The sequence below is a fragment of the Prosopis cineraria genome, unplaced genomic scaffold (assembly GCF_029017545.1).
Source record: "Prosopis cineraria cultivar Desert tree isolate PC_DT_omini unplaced genomic scaffold, ASM2901754v1 PC12, whole genome shotgun sequence".
Classification (NCBI taxonomy): domain Eukaryota; kingdom Viridiplantae; phylum Streptophyta; class Magnoliopsida; order Fabales; family Fabaceae; genus Prosopis; species Prosopis cineraria.
In genome coordinates this window covers 42,067,664-42,089,869 of record NW_026555343.1, presented here as the reverse complement: position 1 = coordinate 42,089,869, position 22,206 = coordinate 42,067,664, and the positions used below count along the sequence as shown (strand labels likewise).

General features: G+C 29.7%; 2 protein-coding genes across 3 annotated transcripts; one reads left to right on the top strand and one right to left on the bottom strand.

The window, feature by feature from the left end:
* Nucleotides 1–8,507: 8,507 nt before the first annotated feature.
* LOC129288574 (AAA-ATPase At2g46620) lies at nucleotides 8,508–10,525 on the bottom strand. 2 transcript variants are annotated; one of them, XM_054925217.1, is made up of 2 exons: nucleotides 10,279–10,524; nucleotides 8,508–10,024 (listed from the first exon to the last, which is right to left on the bottom strand). In XM_054925217.1, the coding sequence occupies exon 2, from the start codon at nucleotides 9,992–9,994 to the stop codon at nucleotides 8,732–8,734; it is 1,263 nt and encodes a 420-aa protein (XP_054781192.1). In that variant the 5' UTR covers nucleotides 9,995–10,024; nucleotides 10,279–10,524; the 3' UTR covers nucleotides 8,508–8,731. The 2 variants fall into 2 exon arrangements, with proteins under 2 accessions (XP_054781192.1, XP_054781191.1); XM_054925216.1 differs by having other exon boundaries at nucleotides 8,508–10,525.
* A 7,914-nt stretch (nucleotides 10,526–18,439) lies between these two features.
* LOC129289372 (uncharacterized) lies at nucleotides 18,440–19,261 on the top strand. Its single transcript, XM_054926130.1, has one exon. The coding sequence runs from the start codon at nucleotides 18,440–18,442 to the stop codon at nucleotides 19,259–19,261; it is 822 nt and encodes a 273-aa protein (XP_054782105.1).
* The last annotated feature ends 2,945 nt before the right edge of the window (nucleotides 19,262–22,206 follow it).

Here is a 22,206-nt window from a genome sequence, read left to right as displayed (position 1 = left end):
AAACATTGATCATAGTTGAAAGGGGATGATAAACATAAATAAAAAAATCTCAACAAAAACCAATGATAATGATATATAATTAAAAAACATAACTTTAGATCCCTATATTTTGTTTACATTTTTATATTATTTTTGCATATTTTTTTTAATAATTTAGGTCCCTAAACTTTTATTTTTTATTATTTTATGTTTCTTCAAGATCTTTATACTTTATTTATAAATGAACCTAAATTAATGAAAAATAAAAGTATAGAAACCTAATATATAGAAAAAAAATACAGAAATTAATAATAAAATATAAAAAAATACATAGATTTAAAATTATATTTTCACAAAAAATTATATGTATATATATGTATGTATAAATACAGGAACCCGAGTCTTTACTTGAATTCGTCATTTTGGCCCAAAGGTATGATTGGGAAAGACCAATTCGGACATAATTAGAACACATTGGGAAGAGTATTAAGTTGAATACTCCCACTTGCAATGTTGCAGAAGCTAAGTTGGTAATAGCCAGACAAGTCAGCGGCACGATTGCTTTCTTTCACAATCGAAATAAATAGTCTGTGTGTGTGGAGTGCTCCTCATAGAAATTTGAGATTCCGGTCTCATTCGTGTCAGGCCGTAGACAGGCCATTTAATCTAAACTCAAATCAATTCACACTACGCCCTTTTACAATTGGAAAAATGAGCCGAGCTCATAAAGTCAATTCATTTAAATAAGTTCGATAATTATTAAAACTGAGCCTAAATTTTAAAACTTTAAAATAAAATATAAATTTATAAAGACCAATCTTAATAGGTTGAGGATCTAAATAGGTTGGTCATGTAAGATCAAGGACCAACCCATTTAAACTCATTTATTTATTTATATTTTAAAGTATTATTTATTATGATAATATTATTAATATTTTTGATAATATTTTAAATATTTAGTTGTTATAGTAGGTTTTTTGAAATTAAAATTTACATAATATTTTAATTTGTTTAATATTTTTTGGATAAAGTTTGGTATGTTTTAATTCTAGGCAATGATACATTTATACAAAAAAGTAATTGTTTGATTTAATTTAGATTTTAGACAATAATTTGATTCATGTTACGTATGTGTGTTAATATTTTTAAATTATATTTTTAATAATAGATTTTTTTATATTTATATAATTTTCTATTGTATGACTCGAGTTAAAAATTTATAAATTTTAATGTTTCATTATTTGAAGCAAGGGAATTTTTGCATAATCAATATATTGTTGATATTAAAAATTAAGATGTGGTCTATGTGATTTAACATTGAAATAATATTTTATATTGTCATGGCATGAATGAATTATTTTTAATTTAAAAATGAAGAAAAAAAAAAGTAAATTAAATTTAAAAATGAAGAAAAAAAAAGTAAAAGGGCTTGAAGCCAACAGAGCTGACCCTAAGCCTATTATATTTAGGGTCTGACTTGAGATATAAACCCTCCAGTGAAAACTCAAAGCTTAAATGGATTGACTCTTTTAGGCCCTAACCTTTCAAGGGTTAGCCCTATAGGGTCAGCCCGGCCCATTTTTCTAACTCTCCCTTTATCTCTGTATATAAAGTACTTCATCTATTTTAAATTATAAAATAATTTTAAATAAAATTTTATATATCAATTATCTCATTAAATACACTTAACAACCTTATATTTTCAAAACAAAAATATAACTTTTTCAAAATATCCATCATTTAATGTATTGAAAAGAGAAGTGATGAAAATTAATTATAAAAAGAGAAAGAGTAATATTAAAATTGATACATTTAATAAAGCTTTAGTTTATCCAAAGTGTCTTATATTTTGAGATGAAAAAACTCCTTCAAAAGTGCCCTATAATTTGGAATGGAGAGAGTGTTTTTTAAAACTTTATTATTTTATTTTTAAATATAAAGAATGATAATGATACTTTTGAATAATTAGATAATTTTATCTTTATCTTAAAAAATAAAATAGATCATTAATTATATATTTTTCTTATCATCATTATGATATTATTAAGGATAAAACTGAAAAATTATTTTATGAGTTTAATTAAATAATAAACTTTTATTGATATATAAAATTTAAATAAAAAAATTATATATAAAAAACGGAGGGAGTACGTATCATGCAGCATATACTACGACCCTTGTCCCTTGCATTGCTAAAATTAGCATTACAAAGATTTGTTTAGCATATTCTCTGCGTTTTGAACTATAAGATATTTTTTTGAAAAAATATTTTATTAAAAAAATATAAAATCTTTTAAATCTTTTAAAATATAATTTTTAAAAAATAATTTTAATTAGAAGTGTAGTTAATAAATTTTTTTAATTAAGACAAACTATTAAATAAAAGAAAATATAAAAAATATGTAATTTTAAATATTATTCCCTCCATTTGAAAATATAAAGCATTTTTAACCAAATTTTACCTCAATAAAGTAGTTTATTGCCTTCAAACTAACTATATATTTTTATATTTATCTTTATTTAATAGGATATTTTATCCTAAAATAAATATAAAATAATTTATTCAATGGGAGTACTTAAAAAGAAGATAATAATTATATCTTAAAAAACTACAAATATCTTATATTTTTTAATATTAAACCTCTCAACAAATGCTTTACATTTTTAAATAAAAGGCGTATCAACTAACTTATGAAAAATATAAATTAATTAAAAGTATTTTAAAATATTAAAAGGAAAGAGTATGTATTATATAATATATACGCACAATAATATTTAATAAAATACAATAATTATTATTTAAAAAACTAAAGTTAATATAACACTTTTAAAAGAGATGCACGCAAGTTAAACAGTCAAATTAGTTTGGGTTAAAGACTCTGGATAGGGGATGAAAAGAAAATAATAATAATAGTCTGCTTTCATGTTATTGTATTCTTAAAGCTGTTGCATTTTAGTTGGTTAATTTGGGGCTCCTTTACTATGACAAATCATGAATATAAAACTGAGGAACTACCCATTTACATGCGAAATTACTTTTTGGATCAAATATGTAATTTGATATCAAATTACGCTATAATTTAACATTATTTTGAGGGGCCATTTTCATTAAACTGCATGCATGTCATGCTGCATTCAAAAGAAATCTATGCCCTGCCCTCCTTCTGCAGTACTTTTCATGACACTATAATATTAGTTAATGTTAGAATATTAAGAGATTTGGTGAATGGCCATATCTTTAAATTCTCCAAATTTTTTATTATCACAATATCTTTTAATTATTATTATCTTGTATTTTTTATTTAATTTAATTGATATTTTTGTTTACTTCATAATTACTATATCTCGATTTATTTATTTCATTTATTTTAATCATATCTCAATTATATACTTCTAATTATATAATAATATGAAATTACCAATGTTAATAATATGTACGACTGGTTCTTCTCAATTTCTTATATATACTCCTTTCGTCCAAAAGTATAAAGCATTTTTTGAGAGAATTAATGTTTAAAAATATAAAGTATTTTTAATTTTTTAAGGTGTGATCATTAATTTTTTCTCAAAAGTTCCCATATTAAATAAATTACTTTTATATTTATTTTAGGATAAATGCTCCTATTAAATAAAGATAAATATAAAAAATTAAGATTAATTTAAAGATAAATAACTATTTTATTGGAAGATAACATTCAGTTAAAAATTATTTACATTTTTTATAATTATAATATATAACGTTGTTTCACACACACACACACACACTCATTTTTATTCTTATTATAGGACACTTTTAATTATTCATATATATTAAAAAAATTAGTTTTTTATATTATAAAAAAGTGAGAGGTATTTTTCATTTTCATTCCTGTTTTTAAATAATAATACAACTATATTAAAAATCTTCACATTAATCGAAAAGGAGTAAAATTGAAAAAAGTTGTTTAATTATTTTAATATGTCTTATATTTTGAATTAAAAATTACTTTTAAAAGATGTCTAATAAAAAAATTGAAGGAAATATATATATATATATATATATATATATATATATATATTATAACCCGTTGCTTTTAGGAACAACCATGTCCAATGTGATCGTTGCCTCCCCACTCTAAAACAAATATAATCATGTTTTTTTTTCTTTAATTTACTTCAATATTTTTTCAATAAGATGAATAATAGTCATATTATTTTGATTATGTTACTAGATGGCCTAAAGCCAATTCACTTTAAATTTATATTATTTTTATTTATAGTCTTAATAAATTATATAACTAGAAGTTATATTTAATTTTGTTAATGTATAACCAGAAGTTAAATTTTATTTTTTTATTATATAGTTAAAAACTACGTTTGATTTTATGATTAAATGACTGGAATTGATTTCATGATTACATGGCCAAAAGCCATGATTGGTCCTGCTATTATATGGCTAGAAGAAGCTGTTTCAGTTTTGATCATTACTATTTTGTAAAAAATAATTTTATGACCTTAATGATTGATTTAAGTTTTGTAAAATTTTGATAGGTATCTTGATAATTAATTTGATTGTTTTAACTACTGTAGCCTTGATGACTAATAGTTCAAAAAACCATTGTTGTGTTTAAAAGATTATTTTCCTATAATCCTGACCATATGGACATATTTTAATAGTCCACATTATATATGAATGATTTTCTCTCAAAAGAATTATCTAAAAGGAGGTAACTAATTGAACATATTTTCACTTTCTTTAAATTCTTTAATTATATGTCAATATGGTTGACTTGTTGATTTCTCTTATAATGTTAACGACATGCGATAAATTTTAGTTCCCTTTGAATGGATAATGTAATAATTATGGGCTTATTTGAAATTATTTTTTATTTTATTATTATGAGAATTGGTATTTTGTGAAATATATTTTGAGAATAAAAAAGAATAAAAATAGATATTTTTATCATTTTCTCTTTTTTTTCAGAACAATAATTTCAGATCAACAAATACATGTTTCTATTTTTCTGTTCCACATAACAATATTTGATTTTTTTTCAAAACACTTTTAAAAATATGTTACCAACTATTTTTTTATTTTTTTAGACAACAGAAAACTATTTTCAGAATAAACTGCTAAACAAGCTCTCTGTTTTGATATTTAAATTTAACTATCATTACAACGAATAACTGTAAAAGTTAAAAAGAAATAGCAAGAGTTTTAAAATCATGATAATAATTTACTCATATATCTTGAGCATCTCTTTGTAAAATTTTATTTTGAATAGAAGGCTCATAATAATTTACTCATATCATATACTGTACATGATCCAAATTTCTTAATCTCAAGTAATATGTTTTAATGATATTCATTTAATATTTAATTTTTATTCAAATTACAGACATTAAATGAATTTTAAATTTTAAATTTATATATAATTTGTATTTGAAGATGACGACTCAATCATCAAATTTGTGTTTTAGTATTTGATATTCAACTATAAGATTTGAAAATATTGATGTTTCACTTAAAAATTAAGTTTTCAAGATATATTAATATGTTTATTTGTTGATTACTAATATTTACAAATCATTAATAAAATTATAGCACTTCATAAATTTATCTACCCTTGCATGATTTAATTGAAAAGACAACGCCATGCGGCTTTTATATTTATCTTATAATCTTAATTTTTTATGGATTGTTTGTGAGAAAAATATTATAAATTATTTAATTATTAGATGAACCTGCAAATGATAAAGAAAAGATGTAAAATTGCAAAATCAGCACAATAAAAATAAAAAATTATATTATGGTTTACAAAGAAAACAGACCATAATAGAGGTGGAGCTGGCTTGCAACCTTCTGAATAGTTGTGGGGTGCATTTGGGGATTCATGATAAGTTCTTTAGTCTTTATTTTCATAATTATGCACTTATCTGTGAGTTAATATTATAATTTTGTATGTAAACTTTTTTCATTTATATTAGTTAATATTCTAAAAATATTTTATTCTAAGTAACAAAACCTGTGTATCACGCAGGCAGCATACTAGTTATTAAAATGTCAAATTAAAAAAAATATAAATAATAAAATTCAAATTACTATCTGAATAATTAAAAATAAAGTAAAAATAAAACAACATAAAATATTTATAAGAGATCAGATATAAACCAGCTAAATCTTCATATAATGGTTAAAAAATAAGAAGAGGAGTTAAAAAGGAGGGAAGGAAAAAGGAGAGGATCCTCTCCCAAATTAAAAACTAGCAGAAGAGGACCAGAAAGGAAAAGGTGAGGATCCTTCTCCGGGAAAAGTAAGGCGCATTTGTTTAATATTAAAAAATAAATCATATTTAGATAATTTAAAAATATTATAAAAAGAGGTTTATTTTGTAAAAATTTTAGAAAAAACAGACATATTTTATGTTTTTATATAATAATAACAAATAATTATTAATTAGTTATTTTTAAAATTTATAATATCTTTTTTTATTTTTGTTATATAAAAATAATTTATTATCTAATTAATTTAAAATTTGATTATATCTTCACGTAAACACTGCCTTTTTAAAATGTTCTTTATTATCCACTACACTAATTTATTTTCAGAAGCTACACTCTTAAAATAATGAAAAATTTATTTTTAAATTTTAATTATTTTCAAAAACTTAAACAAATATCATAATTTTTTTTTAAAAAAACTGAAACAATAGGCCTGTAAGTATAAGTTCACTGCTTCTTAGGGTGTGTTTGGATTTTAATTGAAACAAATTGATTAAGAAAAAAATTAATTATTAGAATTTAATGGTGTTTGGATAAAATTTTAAGAATTGATTATGATATTAATTTTTTAAAATGAAATAAATTTCAGCTTATTCCAAATGGAGTTTTGAAAACTAAATAGAGTTTGAAAAAATTTGGGTGTTTGGATAAAATTTTTTAAAATCATAATTTTAAATCTAGAATTAATTCTAAAAAAATACCCAAACAGGCTCTTAATATTAAGTTCCAATAGAAAGTTCCGCATGCTCCAAACCATGAAATCAAAGAGAGTGTCCGGTCATCAAGTGGGAAAATAATTCAGATTCTGTATCATGGATATTTTTGGTCTTATACATTGACTACATCCAAGTATCTGTACCCAGATTTATATTTAGATTTAAAAAGGAAAGCTAGAAATCGAATCAGAGGGAGGAAATATTCCACACAAAGATCCAATCTTGGTTTTCCCGCATACTCCTTCCAGTATAAAAAATATATATTTTTCATCCTGTTTATAAGTAACATAATTAAATATTTACCATAAATTTTTTTTTATTCTCCATTAAATTTTGACAAAAGAAAGTATTCCTTTTTGATCACAATATTAGTCATTTTTTATAAGCTTTACTAGGTTCAAAATATAGGATATTAATAATTGAGATAAATATAATTTTTGTTCCAAGCTCAACCATTTGAATCAAAACTAGCAATTTTAGCTTAAGTTAACGTGAATTGTTTTATAAAAAAAATTGTTACTTGCTATAAAAATTAGCCGACACACCACTTTTGATATGACAAAAAGTGGAGAAAGTTATAAAAAAAGTTATAGCTAGTAACTCTAAAAGAATATAAAGTCATAAAAAAAATTGTCACATTGTGTTTATAAAAAAGAAGCATCTACACACATACAAACCTCTTCGACTCTTTGACATTATACACATCTTTTAGTAATCTCTCCAAACACTTCAAAATCTATTTACCTAATGCAAAAACTTTGACTCTGCATCATCCTTTACTTTGCTTTGTGTGATTTTTTTTAAATTTTTTAGCAAATTCAACACAACGCTCTTAACACATCACGAATTCAATAAAGAGTAGTGAATTTTTCAACAATCAGTAGAGTGTTAGTTTCTAGCAAAACAGTAATAACAATGCTCCAACACTTTTTCTTTTAATTTTTCATCTTTTATTTCTTATAATTTTTTTTATCATTATCAATATTATGATTGCTCTCATCATGTAAGTTTTACATGTTTCTCCATTCCTTTCATTTTTAAGCACCTGTAGTAAGGGAAATTTTTATAAAAGATTCTAAACTCACCATTTAATTTTATAAGTCAAAATTATTATAACTTTTGAGGACTAGCTCCTCTAGCACACCTGTAGAAAAAACACTAAAAATAATTAGGCAAGTGTTATATATATATATATATATATTTATTTACATATTTACTTTATTGAGTAATTAACAAGAGTATTTTAAATAAAACAATTGTTATAGTGTTTATTACATTAAAGAGCATGATTGAAAAGATGGGTAGAATTTTTTTAAAAAATTAATAGTTTAATTAATTTTTTTAAGATATGTAAATTAATTAACCCTAAACAATCACTTATAAAAAATGAGTGTGTTACTAAAGCATGTCAAATCTAATAAGAGTAAATTCAAGATTTCTTTGAGTTTTTAAATAGAATTAATAAATTTTAAAATTTTTTTTATTTCAATGAAATATAGTAAAAGTGACTTCACTCACTCATGACAAATCAAAATGAGACGTATATGCTTAAGCATGAATTATGATTTATTGTGCCTTTAACAAAACATACAATGGAGGATCAATTTATATCCAACCAATAAATGTAATTTAATAATAAAAGAAATCGCCTTCTTTGCCTTTGCTTTCCTAATTCCTCCATAATTACACTAACCCCACAATTCCCCAACCAGCTCATGCTTCAAATCCTAAAGGTAACTGACGTCGGTCCGCCAATTAATATATCCCATCCATCATCATCGCCTTAGCAATAACGGCTGAGATTTTTTGTGGTTCTTTGATCTAAAGAAACCGTACAGTTTTCGCAAATCCTTAACCGTATGGAAACCATCACCGCACAGCACGCCATCTGGTTCGTCCATTACGTCCACGCTGCGGTCCACTAACTGCCGTCCTATCTTCCCGCCGCGCCCTCTCCCATCGCCGTCCGTCCGCAAGGCACCGATGACCGATTTAATTGCCCGACTCGGCGAGTTGCGATTCGCGATCATCAACTCGCCAATTTCCGCCGCGCTCAGACTCGCTCCCTTCTGAAACATCTCCTCCACTTGAGGGAATAGCTTGTGTTCCTTCAACCCCAAATAGCTGCTTGCTAGTGTCTTAAACGCCAGGAAATCACACAGGCAAAACTGGATGTGGACATCGACCCGACCCGGACGGAGCATATCCGGATCCACGTGCTCTTTGCTGTTCATCGTGAATACCATGACCATCTCCTCGGCACAGCACGAGCTCAAAATCCCGTCCATGAAGTTCAGAATCCCCGATAAGCTCACCGCCTTTGATTTCTCGATAAGGAAACGATCGAGGTCTTCCACGACGATGATTGATTTCGCGGTCGTCTGGAGCAGCATGGATTTCAGGTCTGAATCGCTTGGGACTTTCGAGAGATCCATGTCATATACGTCGTAGCAGAGAAAATTGGCCATTGCGGCGACAAAGCTCGATTTTCCGGTGCCAGAAGGGCCGTACAGGAGGAAGCTACGCTTCCATACGCGACCGAGTCGGTTGTAGTACTGCTTCGCCTTCAGGAACGATTCGAGGTCGGATTTCACCCTGTTCTTGAGGTCGCATTCCATGGCAATGGTGTCGAAAGTTGAGGGGTGCGTGAACGGGACGGATCTCCACCGTCCTTTCCCGCCGCCAATAGGGTCCGTGATCATAAACAGCCTCAAATCACGTTTTTCCTGTTGCTCGATTTCGTCAGCGATGGTGTGGATGTGCTGAAGATAAGGACGGAGAATTCGGCGTTTGTCGGCCTTCCTAATCTTCAGGATGAACGCTCTGTTACGGCTTGACACGGACTTTTCGTCTCCTTCATTGAGCCAGAAAACTCTGGCTCCGAGAAAATCGTCCTCGATGGTTTGTTTGGGGTCAAGGCAGAGAACGATATCATTGTTCTTCTTCCGGGTGATCAAATTGGTAAAATCAGAGTCTTCAAGGGAAGGTAGAGAATGCAGATAAAGAGAGACCTTCCTGTAAAGCGGATTCTCCAGCATGTCTTCATAGAGTTCTGGGACTCTGAAGCACTGGTAGACATAAAAACTATCTTCAATGATTCTCCAGCATTTCTTTACGGTGTACATCAATCCAGTTTTAAACAAAGCCACACGAGTTATATACAACAAAAACATGATAAGGATGAATAGGAAAAATGAGTTGTGGAGAATCATGGTGATAATTTAAGATAGACAACAAATTACAAAACAGAATACACCAAAGCCTGAGTTTTAATTGCAGCTGAAGGTATCGATTTTTTTCTTGTGAGGGAAAATATTCATACTGGGATTCTGGGAGGAACAGGAGATGCCAGTGCCAAAACTGAAGAAGATGGAGTTAAGGAATTGTTGATTGGCGAAAAAATGGAAGGAACGGACTATGAAACCACAGAGAAGAGAGGTTGAATTTGTGTCGGATTGGGATTCGAGGGGGGAAGGAAGTGAGGTTTAACTGTTTAAGGAAAGATAGAAGAGGACGGTCAGTGATTCTGATTTGAAAAGCAGCATGTATATGCGAAATTTGATATTCATTGCTTCAGTACTAAAAATTTATAACAAAAACATCGATGTTTTAAGGTGGAGTTGCCAAGTCACAACAGAAAAGCATAAAATCACAACCATGTGAAACATTATTTATTTATTTGACAATTATTTAAGATAAATCAACAAAGACTTTTTTTGGCCATCAGATACATGAATGAATTTAAGATTTGATTTTTTAAAACTTTTTGTTTGACTGGAACTTCCACTATAATTATTTGTTGATCAATTACTATTGAATGAATTAAAATATTATATGTTTTAAGATTCAGGATTCTTCTCTGGCAAAAAAAAAAAAAAAAAGATTCAGGATTCTTCTGATTGGGTCTCTTGCACGCGAGACTGTAGTCTGTAAGTGCGTATTTCACATTGTAAGTCATTGGGTGTGTTTGATTCGGGTAAGGAGAGAAATTTTAATAAGAGAGAGAGAGAAAAAATTTGATGTCTCCTTATTTAGTTTAGGTGAGGAGAGAAAAAATAATAAATAATTTATTTTTATTTTATTAGTGTTAGAATATTAAAAAAATATATCTACATTTTTTAAATTTATTATAAAGAATATATTAGTTAGGGTATAAAAATTTTTATCCTTTCCCTCTCAATCCTTCCAATTTGAAGGGAACTCTTTAATTTTTAAAACCAAACAAGAAAAGGGAGTAAAATGTCACTTTTCCCTCCAATCAAACAATCCCGTGAGAGCCATTATTATTTACCATAATGTGTGTGTCACATCGAAAAAGCCATAGTTAGAAGCAAATTAAATTTTGGCCCAACAAAAAAAAGGAAGCAAGTTAATTAAAATAATTTATAAGATATGAAAATTGATGCATGTGGTCATTTTTTAATCCAAAATAACAAACTTACAACTAACGAGGCAAAGTAGGAAAATTAGTAGAAGATGTTTGCCTGAAATCAAGTTTAAAAATTTATTGTTCTTTCAGCATCATGAAAATAATTTTTTTTAATATAATATATTAATATTTATTTATTTAGTTTTAGTATTTGATAATAATTGTTCATTTTTTTATTATTTAACGATTTTTTAACCACTTTATGCACTAACCAATGTCTGATTATTAAATCGAATTACGTTATTTTCTATTTATAAACAATGTCGGGTCACTTAGAAATTATTGACTTTTTATATAAATAAAAGACGTCGCTTTAATACTAACTCGTTCAACAACATTTGCTCACCTACATTCAATTCTAATATTGCCAAAACTTGAGACATTTAAAACTTTGAAAATGATCAGAAATTAATGACACATCTAAAACTCAGAGTTGAGGTATACCTTGGCAGTTAAAATCTTATTCGGGCAAACTGGTGCAACATTAATCTTGACAAAGATAATCTCATTGAAACACAGAGAAATAATTTTATGTCGTCAAGTGCTTTCTCTTTGAACCCACGCACATTTCGATATATGTTTATCATGTATACATATTCTAATGTGTAAGTAGTTTTATTAAGAAAAAAGGAATAACAAGGTGATATTGTTTTAAAAAAAAAAAATGTCTCTCATGTCCTCGATCACAGAATATTAAAAATTGTTTTATGGGCCTAGCCTAAGAATCTCAAATCAATTTCTTTTAGCCACTAGAAGAATAATATCAATTTGTCATTATTTAAACTTGTCCTGACATATTTGAGCTTGAACTTGAACAGCCTTGACAAAAATCAATCGTGTAGCCAGCATTGAACGCAAGTGAAAAGCACAGATTTAGACAAGTGGTCCGGAGTCGGAACCAAGATAAATGACCCTATATATATATAGAGATATATATATATGTATGTATGTATATATTATATCCGAATATTCTTTGTTGTTCACTTTGCTTTCCCTGTTACATCCAACGTGTTACTTTCGCTGATCCTTAATTGCCAATCCTTGTTACACAATTTGAACCATTTGGCCTACGAGAATTCCTCACCTTACAGGTTATAACTGCTTTTAACCGGCATGCATACATGGAATTTGTGTGTATAGAGAGAGAGAAATTCGGGTTAAGGGTCTCTAATATACCATTCTCTAATGTCTCTTATAATGCTCCAACATTTCAATTTCATTTTTTATTTTTTTTTGAATAATTAATTTCTACATAAAACAAGAGACATTTAGATATTTTAATGTTCTAAAATTGTGAAAATTTATATTTTTTATGATTTTTCAAAAATAAAAGGATGCATTTGTGATATTTTTCTTTAAAAAATCATAAAAAATACAAATCTTTACCATTTTAGAACATCAAGATATCCAAATGTCTCTTATTTTATGTAAAAGTTAATGATTTAAAGAAAAATAAAAAATAAAATTAAAAAGTTGGAGCATTATAAGGGGTATTAGAGAAGGACACATTAGAGACCCTTAACCCGAGAGATTCCAACTTTCCATGTATTTTTGAAAGAGCAATCCGCAGACTTGGAAAATTTATTTAAAGTTTCTCATCTTCATTTATCATGATCTCCCCTTCGCACATCATGTACTTTCCACTTTCCATTAACTTAACTCCTCTTCATCACTGATGACTATGACGTCTGTGATTATCTTGGCCTTGTTTTTATCTCTTCATTGTATCATCTCTAACTCTTTTTACATCAAAAAGGAATGGAGATCGTGATCCATTCGTTTTCTTAATTGTTTAGCTTTAATTTGTCTCTTCATATATTATATGTCTCATGCATGGCGCTGACCACATAGACGAGTCACCTTTATATGAAAATATTAATATGATTTTCTTATGATATCCTTTCTCATCTGCACGCTTTAAATGTCCATTCTCCTACATCATCCATCACCTAGAATAAATGGGTGGTGCCAATTTTTTTAACCTAAGCTTTGATTTCTCGTTGTGTTTTTCTTTTAATCAATTGGAACATATGCCCACACGATCATGTTTCAGCCACAAAGAAAAGGCCACAACTAGGATATGAATATTTTCTAGACTATTAATTCCATGTTTGATCCCAAGTTTGATGCAAATTAAATTATATGCTTTTCTTGTATTCCATAGTTTTTTTTTGATTTATTATGATAATGAATATGTTCTACTTATCATTGTGCGCACACAGATCATTTCTACTTTCTTAGTAGGACATTAAGCTTGACTGACGCATAGAGGGTCATTTTCAATTTGGCTTTTGCTTTCGGCTTTTAGCCCTTTCTTTGCTGTTGCGTGTGGTAATTCTATCTTCACAAATAATAATACTTCTAAGAATTGTATTATGAATTGCTGGAAATTAAGTCACACTTCTCACAACCCATAAATAACGGCTTATTAATTAGTTAGTATTCACTTCTTGTCATTATTCGTTATACCATCGAACAAATACAATTTAGGTGTCTTTTTCTTCCCAATTAATTCATTAATTTACTAATTCCACTTTTTGAATCTATAAATTGTGTAGTATTTTTTTTATGTCTATCCGAGTGAATCATATTTGAGTGTTGTCGAAATTGTTCGGCATCTTTGAGTAATAATGCTAAGTTACTATTTAAAAATTGTGTGGCTTAACCTCCATTAACGATCACTTGCTGGAGGTGGTGAATCCTGCATCTACATCAGAGGAGAGGGATTGGGAGATCTTAGGATCTGAAATTAAAATTTTCTACAATTTTTTAAGCTAACTTTATTTTGGCACCTTAGATATGGAGGAAATATAAAAGCAGAAAAAATAAAACACGTGGCATTCACACACACTAAGAAGAGTATCACAAACTCTTGCAATCTTACGCAATGCTGATCATATGGGGTCCTTGATAATCACAAACCTTGCGGTCCATTCTTATGAAATGGGATTCGACTGAGCCCAATAATTCTCGGACCACGTTTAAACCGCTTATTGTTTAAATCCCAAGATTTGTTTTTTTAAATAGGATCAAATATGGGCCCAGAAAGAGGTCAACCATAACTTATTTTCTTCCCATGTGACAATGATGCCTTGTTTGACTCAATGTTATTGGAAACTAGATGGCGGGCTCACATGTTGAATGAATTTTCATATAACAAATTATACTAAAAATATTACACACAAAAAATTTTCATATAACATTCACAGAAGACAAATCCGTGCGAGATGTGTCAGTGATTTCCCAAAAAAAAAAAAAAAAGGAAACACGCTCTTACACCATGTTTGAGGGATTCTTTTGGAGGGAATATAATGGAGTGAGATAGTTAAAAAGTTTTAAATTATTGTTTGTAATTTTTTTTTTAAAGAGTGATGGAATGACAAAGAAGGACTTTTATAGTTCTCATTTGCTATCCACAACATAATTTTTTTGTCCCCCAGATTAGGGGGTTAAGAATGGAGTTACATAATATAGTTATTTTATTTATAAAATTATCCCTAACCTCCTATCTTAATAAAAGAACTCAACTATTATTTTCATTCTCTAATTATCTACCTTGTCTCTTGCTAGGGCTGCATATGGGTAAGGTTGAGTGGGGCATCACCCCTGCCCGGTGCCCAGCCCAATGTGTAGTAGGGCACAAAGCTGGCCCGATTGATCAGAAAATATTTTTACAAGTATTTTTTAACAAATATGTTAAAAAAGTTTTCCTTTAAAAATATTATTATTATTTAAAATATATTTTTCATAAAACTAATATTATAATCAAAAGTAATTTTTTAAAAGTTCAAATGAATAACAATTGCCAATTATTTTTTCATAATAATAAGTTAAAAATAAATTTTAAATTTTGAAAGAGATTTAAAAAATTGTCTAAAAGATCATAAAAATAATATAATTTATGATAATTTTCAACAAAAAATAATGTCATATAATAAATATTATTCACAATTTTTTTTAAAAAACTTGCATATGTTTAGCTAGGACTAGGTTTGACGCCTGCCAATGCTGGGCTCGATGTGCCTGAATGTTTCGAGCAGGGCAAGTTTAATTGAGCATTTATACATAGTACATAGCCTTACTTTTTGCTATATATATATATATATATATATCTCGCCTTTCAACACTGCAATTTTGTTGTATTTTCCTCCTATGCAATAGGTATGTTTGCTTGAGTTGCTTTGTTATTTATTTTCTTTTTTTATTCTTAATTCTTGGGTATTTAGTTTGACCATTAATTATAACAATAATTATTAATTTTTTGTTGGACAAATGTTATAATTATTTAATGAGCATTATTATTTCATTTAAATTTAGCCCTATGGATAATATTAAAAGAAAAAAGTTTTAATTTGTTTCATTCCATTTATTTTACAATAATTCTCAAATAATGGTCATGTAAAATTATTTTTTTATCATAAAATTTTCAAACAATGAAAAATTTTGTTATATTCTGCTTTGCTTTGCTCCATTATATTTTATTTCATTCCATTTTATTAATAATCATTCCTTTCCATTCAATCATAAACGCACTCTTAATGCTAAAAAAATACTGATAATATAATAGTGCTGCCATTAACTTCAATTTTCAACAAATATTGGTAGAAAAAACCAACATTTATTCTGTTGCATTTTGATAATCCCTAACTTGGACCTTCCCTTGCTTGCTTTGTGCATGCGTGGGCTAGATTCCACTTATAATCATAAACCTTAAGCATGTTGAACCCAAAAAAAAAAAAAAAAACGGCAAAAAAATTACAAACCGTCGACATATAGAAGAATACTTTTGGTCAAAAAAATGGAATACCAGTTAGGGTCTTTTTAGAGCATGCCCTTTTGTATTTATTTGTAGATGATCTATTTGAATACAATTATAAAAAATAATAATCTCCCACATGCATTATATTTTGACTTTTCTTCGGTAACTTTAAATTATATTATGTGTTGTAACAGGACGTACGATTATAATTTCTCTCCCAACTTGGCTGCCTTCTCTTTATTGTTTTATTTCCTAGGAGCAAAATAACATCCAAATTGGGCAAAAGATTCACTAAAGGATCTTAACGATTATAAATTTTCTCAAGGACAAAAATCTACTATTTTGATCTAGTGATGCATTATGCATGATGTGTGAAAGTTACAATGAAAATTTAAAAAGATTACTATCAAAATTGTTTTAAAACGCAACACATATTGTGTTTCAATAACAAATTGACATGACTTTCTTTAAGAAATTATAATGCCTTTTCAACCCTGATTGTATTTTTATTCCCAATTGAGATAATGATGATCTATAAGATCTCTTGATATGATTTTTATTTAATCAGCAAAGTCTTTAATCATATATATTTTTTGGGGATTTATTCCTTGTGTACGTTAGGGTGTAGATGGTCCATATTTATAGATAATGGTTTCTACTTTGTAGAAAAGATAAAGTATAATATCTTGAAGACTTTGGCAAATTATATATATATATATATATATATTAAAGACTTGGGATCGTTATAGTACGTGAAATCATAAAAAAGAGTAGAAATGAGAAGGTACGTCATAAGAAAGCACTGATCTGTGATGAATGAGAAATGGAAGAGAGTACATACTAGAAAGCAACCATTAATAGAAATTAGGGAGAAAGACTCACAATCACAACCCAACGGTGGGAGTCTCAAGTCTCAGGAATATTAGGGATGTCATGTCTCTCAACAACACATTGCAGCCACATTATTATTATTATTATTATTATTATTATTATTATTGGTTTTAGAATATGGTGATGGAGAAAGTACTCTAGCCTCGTTATTTTCGATTCATAATGTTCTCAACTTCCATCAAATCAACCCATTCTTTAAAGTGTGATTGATCTGCTTAACGTTGTATTAATAATTAATTATAACAAGAAGGAGAAAGTGATGCGAGAATAAAGAATAACATGCACTTCTGCGACTCTGTTGATGCAGAAACTACATTTTCACGGCTCAAAATCGTTTTCATTGATGTAACCGCTTCCACTCATGATCACATCGATGCCTTTCATGAGTAAAAAGTTTTAGCATTACACCTATGAATACAAATTGCAACAAACTTTTCAAGTTATTCTCTCTCAAGTCTTTCGTACTAAATATATGTTGGTTATCTCTAAAACGAGCACAGCACTATCCTTGGTTTTTTGCTTCTTTCTTACGCATCGTTGAAATAGGATACGTTATGGCTTTGGGCTTTGATATCATTTCAGGTACTCTTAAAGGGAAAGTCCCTTTGAATTAACTTCACACGAACAAAACGAAGCCACGTGGAAAACCACCTCAGCCAGCAAAGTCAGAACCAAGAAAAATGGTATTTCTTTTGGGTTTTGTTGCCGCGTGCTGGAATTTTGACGACTGGCAAGCACATTCATGCACGATTGAGAAGAAGATTTTGGGGAGGCCTGATATCGCTTCCTTCTCTTTTACAGTCCACCCCATTCTCATCAACCCGAATTTACTACAAAACACAACTTGGATTAAGAACTGATGCCATTTCTCAGATGTAAGCATGCATTATCTACTCTCACTGTATAAACTAAATGTAAAAATCACACACACACACACACACACAGAGATGTATGGCATAAAACGACGACAATGTCACAGCACAATTTTGGATCAAACACCAGCTTTAATTCTGAGTACAGTGCTGCTATGGTGATTGCATTTACCCAAAAAGAATACAAGCAAGTAGAACAACGTTATCAGTAAATTTTCAGGAAGAGTTACCTGACAAAATTTGATTATCAAAGAGGCATCAGCAAATGAATCTTTCTTAGCTGATGCCAATCTTGTGCTGTGAGCTTGTGTCAGCTGGAGGTGCCAATTGAATCCGATGCTTTGCCCTATTCTTCTCTCTCTTTTGTAATTTTTCCTCGCAGGGCATACTTCTCATGGACTAACAATGTCAATTCCCTTTTTTCAATCTATAAATAACACTTGATGGCCTCGTCAATGTTATAGCTCTTGTGCTCATATCAAATCTCCTTCTCGGTTGCTTTCGTTTTCGCTTCACCACTGCCATTTCCATTATGGCTAGCCAACCCCCAAGCCGCCCGTGGTTTCGCTTAACCTCTTTACGCTCTGTGGCTGCTCCTCCACAAGACCCTCGTCCTCCTCTGGTCCAGACCACTAACAGCACCAGCTCACCTCCACCACAATCTGCTTCTTCCCCAGTCAAAGGTGAGACCATGGCTCGTGTGTCCAGTCCCTCCGAGAAACAGGTGGTTCGGACGGTAATGCAGTCACCCAAGGCCAAACCCACCCCGCCGCCGCCTTCTCCTCTGACTCTTCCACCTGCACAGTTGAAAGCTAACTCTGAGGCTGAGCCTAATATCCCGGAGGAAGCAGAGCCCAAGAATGTGATACTTCAGAAGACCATTGAGAAGCCTAAGCAGTGGCAAAATGGCAATTCAGCAACCCAAAAGAACCATAATGAGAAACAGAACGGTAATCACCGAAAGTCTTGGGGCTCTGAGGATTCCAGGATGAAAATTATAACTATTGCTGGCGAAAACAGAGGAGCATACATTGAGTTGATTCAATCGCCGAAGAAACACGAATTCGGAGACAAACCCAATCATCTTTACAAAAGTGAGAATGCCGAATCAGGGGGCTCGAGCAGTGATGAAGGTAATGTGAAGAAGAAGGAGAATAAAAGCAACAGAAGAACAAAATCATCGCATCCGATGGCTGCATTCATGAATAGCAATGTACAGTGCATGAACAATTCCCTCCTGTACAATGCCTCCTGCAGCCATCACGATCCAGGACTTCGCGTTTCTCTCACGAGGAAGCCACTCGAGAGCGGAGGATTTCATCTTAAGAAGGTCGGCAATGACAGACACGATTGATTCCACGATGTGTTGGCCATGCTTGTTTTGTGTGTTTTGACTGAGGATTACTGGATCACGGTGTGCATTAGAAAATAAAGGTTAAGAGTGGGGGCAAAATGGGGAAATCGGTTCTGATTATTGCGCCCTATTTTACTTTTGGTCGTGACAAGTGAATAATTCTACACAGTCCACAGCTACCATTTGAAGAATAAAAATGAATTTGGAATCAGAATTATATTTTGTTAAAACCTTCGTAACGATCATTGTCATTTACTTATTTAATTGAGTTTTATCAGTTTGAAAACCATTTTAAAGGTTTAATACATGTCATTTTAGAGATTTTTTGTAATAAGAATTAGAACTGGTTGATTTAAATTTGGACTAGTTAATACTTAACAGTGCTTAATATGATTTGTTTATATATATAGTTAATAAAGGTCACCAAAGTTTCTGGTTAAAATGAAAGATTATCAAAGAAATCCAAAGTGAATTGAGCTCATTTACTTGTCGAAGATGCATATTGAAATTAATAATAATAATGATGATGATGATATAAAATACAAAAATTTTAAAAAGTCAACTGATGTTGAGTACTATGGATCTAAATTTATTTGAGAGTCACCAGCCCAAATAGATACATGTATCCCAACATAAATATTGAAGAAGGATCAAATTATTTTCATTAAGAAGACTGAGTGAATTGAGCTAAATGGAGGGTTTACACCTGATGAGGAGGGAATGTGACTCAAGACATCCTCTTGGGCCACTGATTCATCATTTTCACAGGAAGAAATTCAATCTGCTGTGGTGATATGTTGGGTAGGGATGCATACATGCCGTGTAGGGCTTTCTACTTCTCCCAGAAGCGCCACTGATTTGCCAGGATATCGACGATAGAGATAGGAATAGGAGTTCATGCTCTAGTGCTTTGTTTCTTGTAACTTGTGTCGTCTTCTCCCGAGCCTCGGCTTGCCACTGTTAGGGACGACAACGCATTATCTTCATTCAACCCAATCAACCTTGGGCTTAGATGGGCCTTTCACGGGAAGCTCCAAATTGTTTTTGGGTTTGAATTTTTGGTTGCATATTCACTTATAAAACAGATTTGGGCCGAATTCTTTAATTAGGCTGAAACTTGCATTGCCTGCCTCCCAAGCCTCAAACTCTTTTCAACCAAATGTCATCCTAAGCCTCATTTGGTATGATAGAAAATTTTTTGATGGAATCAAAATTAAAATTGGAATTGGAATCAGAATCAAAATTAAAATAAAATTGAGTTTTAAAAATGTGTTTGGTATGTTAGAAAAAGTAGATGGAATCCGTACATTATTTTTATTTGGCATGTAAGACATGAAAATAGAATTATACATAAAAGACAAAAATACCGCTAAAAATTAAAATTAAAATTAAAATAAATATATATTAAAAGCTTGATTGTGCTTTAATTTCCTCATGTATTTAGTATATAAATAAAATATTATATATAATGGTAAATATATATAATACAAATATATATTATAAATATACAAATATATATAATACTATATTATATATATATATTATATAATTTATATAAAGACTTTATGCCCATAGTAACACCAAAATAAAGAACAAAAAAAAAAAGTAGCTAGAAAAGAAAAAAAGCTAACGAAACAAATTTAGCCATTGTTATTTTTTTTTTTGTTGAAGTCAACCACCACATTTTGAAGACCGGAAGCTTCTGATGCACACAAGGCTCACACTCATGATTTACAGGGCAAAGTTGTGAATTCAATTTTTTATGAGGATAAAATTGTCTTGAAAAATAGGATTCTATGGAATTGGTCCAGATTTCATAACTTTAAGTAGGGAATCCAATTCAGGTTTTTTTCATGGAATTAGGATTCATGGGAGTTCTAATTCATATGTACCAAACATCTCTTTGTTAAGATTCTATCCAATTCCATTTCCATCTTTAAGAATCAACTGTACCAAACAGGGCCTAAATTTTGAGGGGGCCACTTTCAACCGAACCACTTAAATTTGACTAAATAAGATAATTATATAAAAAATGTTTTAAAAAAAATGTATATCGAAGCAATTATATCGCAATCTATTTTGAAAAGCTAAGAACATGTGCTCAACTCAACTACAATCTTCCTTCGGCTTGATCCCTCACACGCATGCATACAAATGCCAGGTCACCGATATAGTTTCCAGTGTAAGTTAATTTGTTTGTTTTTTTTTTTTTTTTTTGAGGTTAGATTTTGGTATTTTTGCTGCGCAATACTAAAATTTGGGATTAATTACCATGTCTAAGTAAGTTGATGGCTTTCTTGGTTTGGCAAAAAGAGATTTAAACTTGATATAAAAAAAGTGATAATGTAACTTTTAAGTCCGTAAATTTTTTTCTTAATTATTTATCCCATTTTTAAATTTTGACTTAGCAGATAATTCAATCCTTAATTTATTAAATTGAGAAATTATGTATTGAATTGTATCGAGTAAAAAGGACTATAAATATTGAGTTTTTCTAAATTTATAAATTCTTAAGATTGAGTTATCTTGAATCAAAGTTCAATAATTGAATAGAACAAGTTTAGAGACCAATGACCCATTTAATTTGATGCAGTATAAGGGGATTACCTGTAATCCTGATGCATCTTAGGATTCTAGCTATTTGGTTGGTATACGAAAAGGTAAAAGGGATTACGTTAGGTAAAGGAGATTGCATCATACATTGTAATGAAGATTACATCAATAAACCTATTTAATCCCCATTACAACTACCTATTTTCCAAAATACCCCTCCTCATCCTTCTCCTCCTTACCCTCTCTTTTCATATTCTCTATTGGTCTCCCCACCTTCTATGTTAATGATGAGTTCTATGATCGTTAGTGTTTAAGCGGTAGGGGTATGTAGAGACTTTTTAATAGTTGAAGTTTGAGTTTTCTCTTTCATCATAGGTGTTTTGGTGGATGAG